Source organism: Papaver somniferum, chromosome 9 (genome assembly GCF_003573695.1).
Source record: "Papaver somniferum cultivar HN1 chromosome 9, ASM357369v1, whole genome shotgun sequence".
Lineage (NCBI taxonomy): Eukaryota > Viridiplantae > Streptophyta > Magnoliopsida > Ranunculales > Papaveraceae > Papaver > Papaver somniferum.
In genome coordinates, this window is record NC_039366.1 from 52397504 (window position 1) to 52406909 (window position 9406).

At 35.1% G+C, this 9406-nt stretch overlaps 1 protein-coding gene across 1 annotated transcript; it reads left to right on the forward strand.

Annotated features, from left to right (window-relative positions):
* Window positions 1-3276: 3276 nt before the first annotated feature.
* Window positions 3277-5298, forward strand: LOC113308327 (trichohyalin-like). Its single transcript, XM_026556804.1, has 2 exons — window positions 3277-4013; window positions 4878-5298. The coding sequence occupies exons 1-2, from the start codon at window positions 3518-3520 to the stop codon at window positions 5108-5110; spliced, it is 729 nt and encodes a 242-aa protein (XP_026412589.1). The 5' UTR covers window positions 3277-3517; the 3' UTR covers window positions 5111-5298.
* The last annotated feature ends 4108 nt before the right edge of the window (window positions 5299-9406 follow it).

Below are 9406 nucleotides of genomic sequence, written 5' to 3' on the forward strand. Positions count from 1 at the left end.
AGATTTGTAAAATCCATCTTGAAAACCTTCAGACCAGGATCAGACCAATTTTCAATTCCTTTAAGAGTTTAAGAAGCTGTCTATTATTTTCTACAGTAATTAAAGTAGGTAGATGAGAATAATGTTGTTCTTTAATATGAAGTATGCTAGAAATATTTATATCTTTAAAATGCTTAGTGAAAATATCAGAGATATCCTCTCTTGAATGAATCCAATTACCTTCAGAGTCCTTTAAGGCATCTACAATGTTTCTGGCTCTCTTTCTATTTGTCAAAGTATGGAAATATTTGGTGTTATACTCCATATATATCTTTGAAAAAATAATCCCTAGACTTTTGTTTGTTGAATTCATTTTGTATTTATGCCATTTATCTAACTCCCTGCTAACCTCTTCAACTTTAGAAGTATTCTCTCTTGAAAACAGAAGTGCTTGAATTTCAAACAGCTTTTGCAAATTATCAACATTCTGGTTTAGAAAGAGCTATTCTTGTGAATTATAATCTCTTTATGTATTTATAACACGAAGAACCTTGAACTAACCTTTACCAAGCTTTTGATATCTCGTCAGCACAACTTCTGTCATGTAACCAAGAAAGGAAGAATTTAAAGGGCTTCCACAGTTTTGGATGAGATAGTCTGTGATAAGCATAATGTGACAATGATCACTACCCAGTTTATTTAAATGAAGCAACTTAGAGTCTTGAAATTAAGAATTCCAATCAACATTAACAATAGCCATATCAATTCTAGACCTCTTCTTTCCAGTGCCCATATTGTTGCTTGACCATGTGTGTTCTCTTCTTACAAACCCCAGATCATCTAAACCAACTTCTTGAAGAATAGAGTGAACTAGACCATCTCTTGAAGTAGAAGCTGAAGAAGAATTATCCGTCAAATGAAAATTAAGGTCACCAAATAGAACCCATGGTTGAGAGATGTTGATACCAATTTCCTTAATAAATTCCCATTGATCCTTCTTTTTATAATAATTGTTGTATCCATACATACAAGATAATAATCATTCATGTTGTCTGGGATCACTCTAGACTACTGCATGTATCATGTTATTTTCATAAGAAACAATACTACAAACAAAGTCATTTTTTCACATAAGCACTAGCCCACCAGATAAAGCAATTGGCTGTAGGTACCTAATATTTGGAAATCTGAACGGAGCTAATAATGTTCTCATTTTATCTTTAGCTTACTTAATTCACATAGAAATATAATGTCAGGATTTTGGGTTCTAATGAGGTCTCTAAGATGATATCTAGTGGCTGGGGTATTAAGACCTTGATCATTCCAGGAAATGACTTTCATGGCGTAGGTATTGATAAATAAAAATGAAAAAAAACCTAATTTTATGTACTTGACGTAAAAATTAAAGTTAACGTAAACTAATTGCATGGAAAAAAAAAGCTTTTAAATTGCTTACTGCATGAAAGTACTCAATTGAACTAGATGACCTTCGATACCTGTTACTGAAATAATAAATGCAATACTAGAATAACAAACCCTAAAAATAATAAATGCTTGGCTGAAAATAATAACAGTGAAAATTAAATGTTTTAAGATTAAGAGAAGAAATGATACCTGATCCCCTTATACGTATAGAATCCGATTAACCATATAAGAGAGATATACGACTAAGTAAAAGGAGACATACCTTCTTTGAGGAACTTGAAATTCTCGGTTTTAGTTTTTTATTTTTTCCTGGAGCGTTATATTCAACCTTTTATCAAAATATCCAATACCCAGTAAGAGTGTTTTAGACGTATCTAGAAATAAACAGATAAAAGTCACCACTCATACACGATTACATCTCAATCTCCGTTTCTTGTCATATTTGAAAAGGAGAGGGTACCATGTAAATCACCAACTTTTTCGTTCGACAATCTGTATGGACAAAACCTAATACGATTGCAGGTAGACCAACTTAATGATCCTTGACAATATGTATATAGAGTTTTTATCTCTATCTCTTCTCAATCAGAAAGTCTAGACAATAGAGTCTGTGAACCTGATTGTAAAGAAGAGTACTTGGATGATCCCAAAAATCGATATTCAAGATCAATCTAATCGTATCCAAATAATCTAATCGGAATTCTGCCAAGTATGAAACTTCTTATCTATCTTTCAAGAAACGAATTCTACAAGAACAAGTCTCGTAATTGATCAGAAACAATATGGACGTATCGACCACAATTAATATGGATGAAAAAAATGGCAAGGTTTATCTCATTGAGCATATTATTTAAGTATTTTTTTAACATCCCTCTGGTAGAGAATTGCCAGAAATAAAATATACAAGACAAAGGCAGTTATTCAAACGTTCTATGAAAATGGCAGGGAATTTTAATAAGGTATCATGCAATAGACTTTTTTGCCTCAGTAAACATCAGGTCTACAGAGATTTCCAGGAATTAACTCATGCATGCAAGGAAAATGCGGATATAAATTACCTTAGCATCTGTGAATTCTCCTCCAAGGTATTGTTTGGAGACAATATTACCACTCACAGTTGATCAGATGGAATAGGATGATGAAAGCCTATCAATCAGGGTGCTCCTCCAAAAGTGGTAGAGAATAGGGACAATACCAATCAAACCTACTACGACTCCCATTAATTTCATTTTGTCTTTTATCTGGAATCCAATGCAATCATATGAAATTGACACAACCCATATCACATTAATATTTTCTGCACATATATCATAAGGTTGGCACAACTGCATACAACGAGTACAATTCAATCAACATAAATATTTTTGCTAATTGATTTGATGATCCAAAACAATTATCAAAATAAATGTAAAAGGTAAAATCCTATGCATTATTAGTGTTGATTTGCGGTAAAACTTAATAGCTCATTATCCTGTAACATTAGATTTGGGCAAATATACATATGCTAATATTCTGTAAAAATTAGAAATTGTAGTAATAAAAAGTACTTATAAGATCTGAGAGTGCTAGTTACAGCTACATTTTTTAAACGTCAGTAAATGGAGGGGAGCACCGAATTTTGCAGTCTACATAACTCTGCCAAACTTCATCGTAACGTATATTGCAAGTATTCCCATGTTTTGATCCACAATTACAGGTAGATTCCACGGTAAGAGAACATGAGGTTGTAAATGGTGATATCGTTTTCTTGTCTCGAGTCTTGACTAATAATTAGAGAATGCAAAGGTACAGTGCATCAATTATATATACATATATAATGGTGGTGGGGCAATGGTCACGGACTCATAGGAGCCCTGGATACCTCCATTAAAACCACATAACTTAAGCCATACTGTAATAGGGCGTTTGCTTTAAAAGTGAATTTCATCATGACATATTTTTAATAAAATTATTATTTCACAAGAGCCAAGCTACTAGCCTACTTCTACTGTTTGTGCAAGCCAATGAGAAGGAATAACAACTTACTCAACAGTCTCAACCTAACCTTCTCTTCTCGACATTCTTTTTTCTCATTTAAACTGACAACCACCGAACCTACTTCTCTAACTGTACCATGGGCTGCAGCTTGAACAAACAGGCTAGGAGAAAAAAGCCATGCAGACAGACTTTTGTAAGAGCTTTAACAGAAAAGATCATACTCTTGGAAGAGGATATGAGTGAAATAAGAAGGAAAAGAGGAAAGGAAAGTGAAGTTCATGAGCAACAAGTTAGAGCATTTGAAGCGAAGCAAACTGGATGGGTATATGAGAGAAAAAGATTGAGAGAAGAAATTAAGCAGTTGAAAAAAGAGTCGGAAGAAAAAGATAGAAGAATTCAAAGGTTAATCCAGAACAATAGCATCAACTATGATCAGCATAATATTACCATTGATGAAGAAAATTATAAAGGAAAGGACTGGCAGCATGTGGGAGCTAGTTACAACTACCTGATGATGATGGAGAACATGAGGGAAGAACAATTACGTCGGGAAGAGGCTATCGAGAAATGGAAACGACTTTACCTTGCTATCAAGACGGAACTCGACGACCTCATTGAGAGAACCTGCCGAGGTAATGATTTACCATTCTCAATTTTCTCTGCAGTAACTCACTACATGACTACTAATACAGATGTTTTCAGAATCACATAGGAAAGTGATGATTAAATCATGAAATCAAGATGACAAAAACAAATCTTTGAATCAACAAATAGGCACCACTGGACTATATAGTTTTTGCTCTCAATTTTTTTTTGTAGTAGATTAGTAGTAATATTAGTGATGACCTTCCGTTTCACCTGCACTTTTCTATCAATTTTTTTTCTCTTGTTCCAACAAATGATGTACCATGGGAAAAAGCAAACGGAATCAAGTCTACCTGCAGAATTCTGGCATATATAATCTCGTTCATATTTAGTTCTATCATGTGAATTTATTTTCTTTCAGTTGAAACTCGAAAAGTATTAATGCCTACTCACATGGTCATCTATTCCATTGTCATGTAGGAGATACTCATATGATTACGAATTCCTGTCACTTTAAGTAAATTCCCACCACAATGATGGATATGAAAAAGTTGAGGGAAATAGAGAAAAACTAACCTGCCACTGCCTTTTTTGTCTTATGTTTATCAGTGAGTGTACTGACTTGATAACATGTAATGTGCTTTTTGTATGTATGTTTCATATTTCTTATAGATAGGTAAACTAGAGCTATCACAAATCAGTGAAAGAAACAACTCGCATACTTCTCGTCTATAAACCAATTTTACTAAGACACGGTTCCATCATGTTTCCATCAAGTTATGCCAAATTAGATAAAACGAACTGAGGATTATTTTTCTTTTTGTTTTGCTGCTTTTTTTTTTCTTTCTTTCTTTCTGGTGTGTTAGCCTGTTTGTTTCCTCAAGAAATTTGTAACGTATTTTGGCTTGCAGGGGGGAGAGGATACTGGAGAGTAGAAGATGAGACAACGGAAGAACTCCAAAGGGAAGTGAAGGCTAAGGAAGAAACAATCGCAGTATTAAAAGCACGATTAGCTGCCAGGGAAGAAGAGGGAAGAAAAATGAAGACAGAAGTTGATATACTCAGGCAAAGCTCAAGAATAATGAGCCATGCAAAAAGAACTAAATACGTCATGAGACCTATTTCTCGACGCTTGCACTTCTGAAAATAACAATATCAAAAGTCACCCTACAAATGCCTAAGTACTTGGAAATGGATAGTGTATCGATGTGCTTGAAATCGAAATGTTGTATCCACAGAGCAGATGTTTGATGATATTGATGTGTGATATCAATGTATTTGAAATCATTCCATGTGTAAATTATTTAATACACATAATTTTTATCGAGTCAATATGAATTTTTATGCTGCTTTGGGGGTAATTCTTGTTGTACGGAATGACAAATATTTACACTAAATTGATTATAACATACCCGGTATAAACTAGTAACACCGTAAATGGACATAAAAATGAGCTTTGTTGATTTGATTCGATGTGTAAGTTTTGTTGCAGTTGAGGGTTGTGGATTCAATTGCTAGAAAAATATGCAGGGAAGTAGAGATTCACTTGGCAGCATGGGAAATACAGGAACTGAAGTTTGAGTTGTGAGTTCTGCAAAAACCGAAAGTCTTGCTCCCTATCCATTTATGTGTCAGCTATCAAGATAGTAAGAAAAAAAAAAGAAAATCATAAATGAAAATGATTTAAAATCTAAGAAAACGAGATAATATAGCAAATTTGACTGCTTGATTTACCTTTTCCACTGGAATTTGAACTGCTTGGCAAACTACCTTCTCCACTGGAGTTTGAATTACAAAATTTGACTTCACATTCTGCAAACAAATATAGTATCAGAAGGATTACCACAATTACGATTAATGAATTGTTGAGCAACATGGCAATAGCCCATGAATTGTTGGTATAATGTCTCTGGGGTTCACAATTCTTCAGCTATCCTAAACTTTCTGGAATTGTCTGAAAATATGTATCATGTACATTAATACATCAAAGCAGTTGAAGAAACACACAAAATACAAGTGTTAGGAAACCTAAATTTGTACAAAAGCCTATTGAGACATTAATACAAACACTTAGTTTGCACAGAACTGTATACTGATGTCGACACACTTCAATACCACTTTGTATACCGCGCCTGCAATGTTGGAGTATTCAATCAATACCCAACTGTGCAATCTCAACAAGGATTACCACAATTACACTATTAATGAAATGCAAACATTCGTTCACAGACAGGGAAAGAGAATAGGGCAGAGAGAAGAAGATGAACAAAAATAATCATCAAATGGAGGCCAGGGAACTTCTCTATGTCCTTGAAAGATTACGCCCCCACAATGATGTTGTACGACGTTCAAACTAAATTGTGCTTTTATTTAATCTCTTTTTCGACACTCAAACTCGGACCAAAAGCTGTTTATATTGTTTGGAATATATGTTTTTAAAAGAATACATTTATATTAACAATTCGAGTTTAGTCCAGTGGTGCTTAATAATTGTTGTGAGACCGGAGGGCGAGATCTCAGGATTGAATCCCTTCTTTCCTATCCCAAAGCGAGACCGAAGGGTGAGGTCTTGGGATCGAATCACTTCCCTATCCTATCCGGAAGCGGGGCTATGGTCTTCAATTAGGGTTTTGGTTAATAATTTGGAAAGTATTTTTTGTTCTTTTTAAAAAGACTTTTTCAAAACATTTTTGCTAGCTTTAATTTACGGATTCAATAGTATTTATTTTGACATACATTACTTAACCGTTTTTGGACTGTTATACAGGATATTATGGAGACAATTATAACGAAAATTATTCTCATTAATTTTGTCTTAGTTGCAAAGGTTATAAAAGATCAGTTTTGAGAACCAAAAATATATGAATTTGTTTCTACTGTTTTTGTGAATCAAAAGACCTGTTTCTGAGCAAGATTAAAAGAGTAAAGTAATCGATTTCCCACCGTGTGCGTGAGAGATCGACGAGAGTTTTTCTCGGTTATTTTATCCTGGGGATGTTGTGACGAAGAAAGAATGCTTGCACAAAACTCAAGGCAGAGCCACGAAACGTCGTAAAGAGAGCAACTTGGTCGTGATTTAACCGTCATCTTGTTTTTGTATTTAACCTTTGTTTTGCATGTGTGAAATCAACAATTGTTCCAAAAAATTTAAGACAATCTTTCTGCCATAGAATCTGAATAGAAAATTATTGTTGATATCAATAAGCTTTTCAAGTTTGAAGGACTTCACTTCATAAGATGGAAACAAAAGTTGTTCTTTTATCTCAAACTGATGAAGTTGCACATGATGGTGACCTCAATCAAACCAGTTGAACCAAAAGATGCAGAAGCTACTATAAGTGTAACTCCTCAAAAAACTTCAGAACTTGTTGTGACCCAAACTGCTGAAGAAAAACAAAAAAACCTATGACAAATGGGTTGATGATGATTTTGATTGAAAAAACTATATTCTTAATGTTTTTTCTGATGATTTGTATGAATATTACTCCATATTTGATACTGCCAAGATGTGTGGGATTCTTTACAGAAAAAGTATGATGCGGAAGAAGCCGGATCGAAGAAATATGTTGTAAGCCGCCACATGAAATATAAAATGGTGGATGAAAATTCAGTTGTTTCTTAGGCTCATGAACTTCAGAAAATAGCTCATGAAATTGTAACAGAAAGTATGGCAATTGATGAACAATTTCAAGTAGCTGTAATGATAGATAAATTACCTCTCATTTGGAAAGATTTTCGTAATGCTTTACGTTGTCTAAGGAATTTTCTCTTGAAAGTTTGATTGTTAAGCTCATAGTTGAAGAAGAAGCACAGAAACAAGATAGAAAGGAAGAGATTCTTATTATCTCCAACAATAAGAATCAAACTCAAGCGAGTTTGAAATTGAAACCTAAGAGAAAGAATATGAAAGTTGATCTGAACCAAAATAAAGGTAAACCTAATCAAAACAAGAACCAACACCCATCAAGGAATGTTCAGAATTCCAATTCAGAATTCCTTTGTTATGCGTGTGGTAAACCAAACCATATGGCTCGAGATTGCAGGAATAACAAAGGAAACCCATAGTTTTACATGGGTGGTGGATAGACAGTGGTGCTTCGCGCCATTGTTGTATTGATAGGTCCCTATTTAAGACCTGTGCAAAAATCAATGATAAGAAAGTGTTGTTGGGAGACTCCTACACCACTATTATGAAAGGTTCTGGTATGGTAGAACTGAAGTTTACTTATGCAAAGACATCTATGCTGAAAGATGTCCTTCACACTCCAGAAATGAGAAAGAACCTTGTTTTCGGCGATCTTCTCAACAAGGATGAGTTGTATCTGATAGACACTTTTTTGTGTCTAATTTGATCTCAATACTGTATATTGTTGGCACTCGATTTTGTACTAATTTTGGTGTTTTGTGTGTTTGTAGGTGTTTTTAGGCAATAAATATTTTTGGGAAATTCGGCTCGAAAAGTTGATAAAGGCACCCTCGGAGCACATTTGCTAAACAAACCTCTGCTTTGGATAAGGGACACCTCATTTACTAAGGGGCAGCTTCTTTACTATTTGCACCCCAGGACAACAATTGCTAACCGCACCCCATCACTGGTTAAGGGGAGACCATCTTCTTCTCAGTTTGAGTTAATTTTTTTGGCGGGAAATCTTGGCAAGGGAAGAACAAAATTAGGGTTCGAGTTTTGGTGCTCTTCCGAGGAGACTCAATGGCTGAAACTGATGGCAAGCATCTGTTAGAGCATAACAGGGATAGTGGAGTGATTTTCTCGATTGAATTTGGCTAGAACTCGAGTTAGAAGTAAACAAAGGTGTGAACTTTTCACGGGTATTTCAGGCAAGATTTTGCTGGAGCTTTGGCCGGATTCAATGGGCTCTTTGGATTGGATATACCCTGTTTCGACTAAACAGGGTAGGTAATCACTCCAGATTCAATAAAACAGGGTTTAATTCTTGGGTCAAGCAAAACAAGGGAGGACATGGACTCGGGTTTTTGTGGAAGTTCTGGGAGTGATCTGTTGGAGTATTTTTCAGGTTTCCCCATTAAAATTAGTTGGGAATATCCTGTTCAACTAAAACAGGATTGATAGATGACTCAGAATCGAAAAAGAGAAGTCTGTCGGACACAGCAAAGCACGAGCATATCCCGAGAATAACTGTGGTTGGTGAGTATTTGGAGAGGATTCGACTCAATTTTCCATGTGATGGCAACAAGTTTGGAACGTGTAAACGCTGATTGACAGCGTGAGAAGGAAAGAATGGAAGGAAAACAACCCGAGAATATTTTTCTTTACTGCGAGTTATGGTGAAGATTTGAGGAGTTAACGAGACGTTATTCTTGTGCCTGCCGAGTATAAAAAGTCTTGTGGGAGCATAGCGAAGGGAGTCAAGGGATTGGGGGAAGCTGCAGAGAAGAATAGGAAGCTGCGAGCAGATTTTTC

What these genes read in the sequence shown, in the direction of transcription:
- LOC113308327 (XM_026556804.1), top strand. Translation starts at nt 3,518, where the DNA reads ATGGGCTGCAGCTTGAACAAACAGGCTAGGAGAAAAAAGCCATGCAGA. An exon ending in CATTGAGAGAACCTGCCGAG is followed by an intron (nt 4,014 to 4,877) that starts GTAATGATTTAC and finishes TTTGGCTTGCAG; the next exon opens with GGGGGAGAGGATACTGGAGA.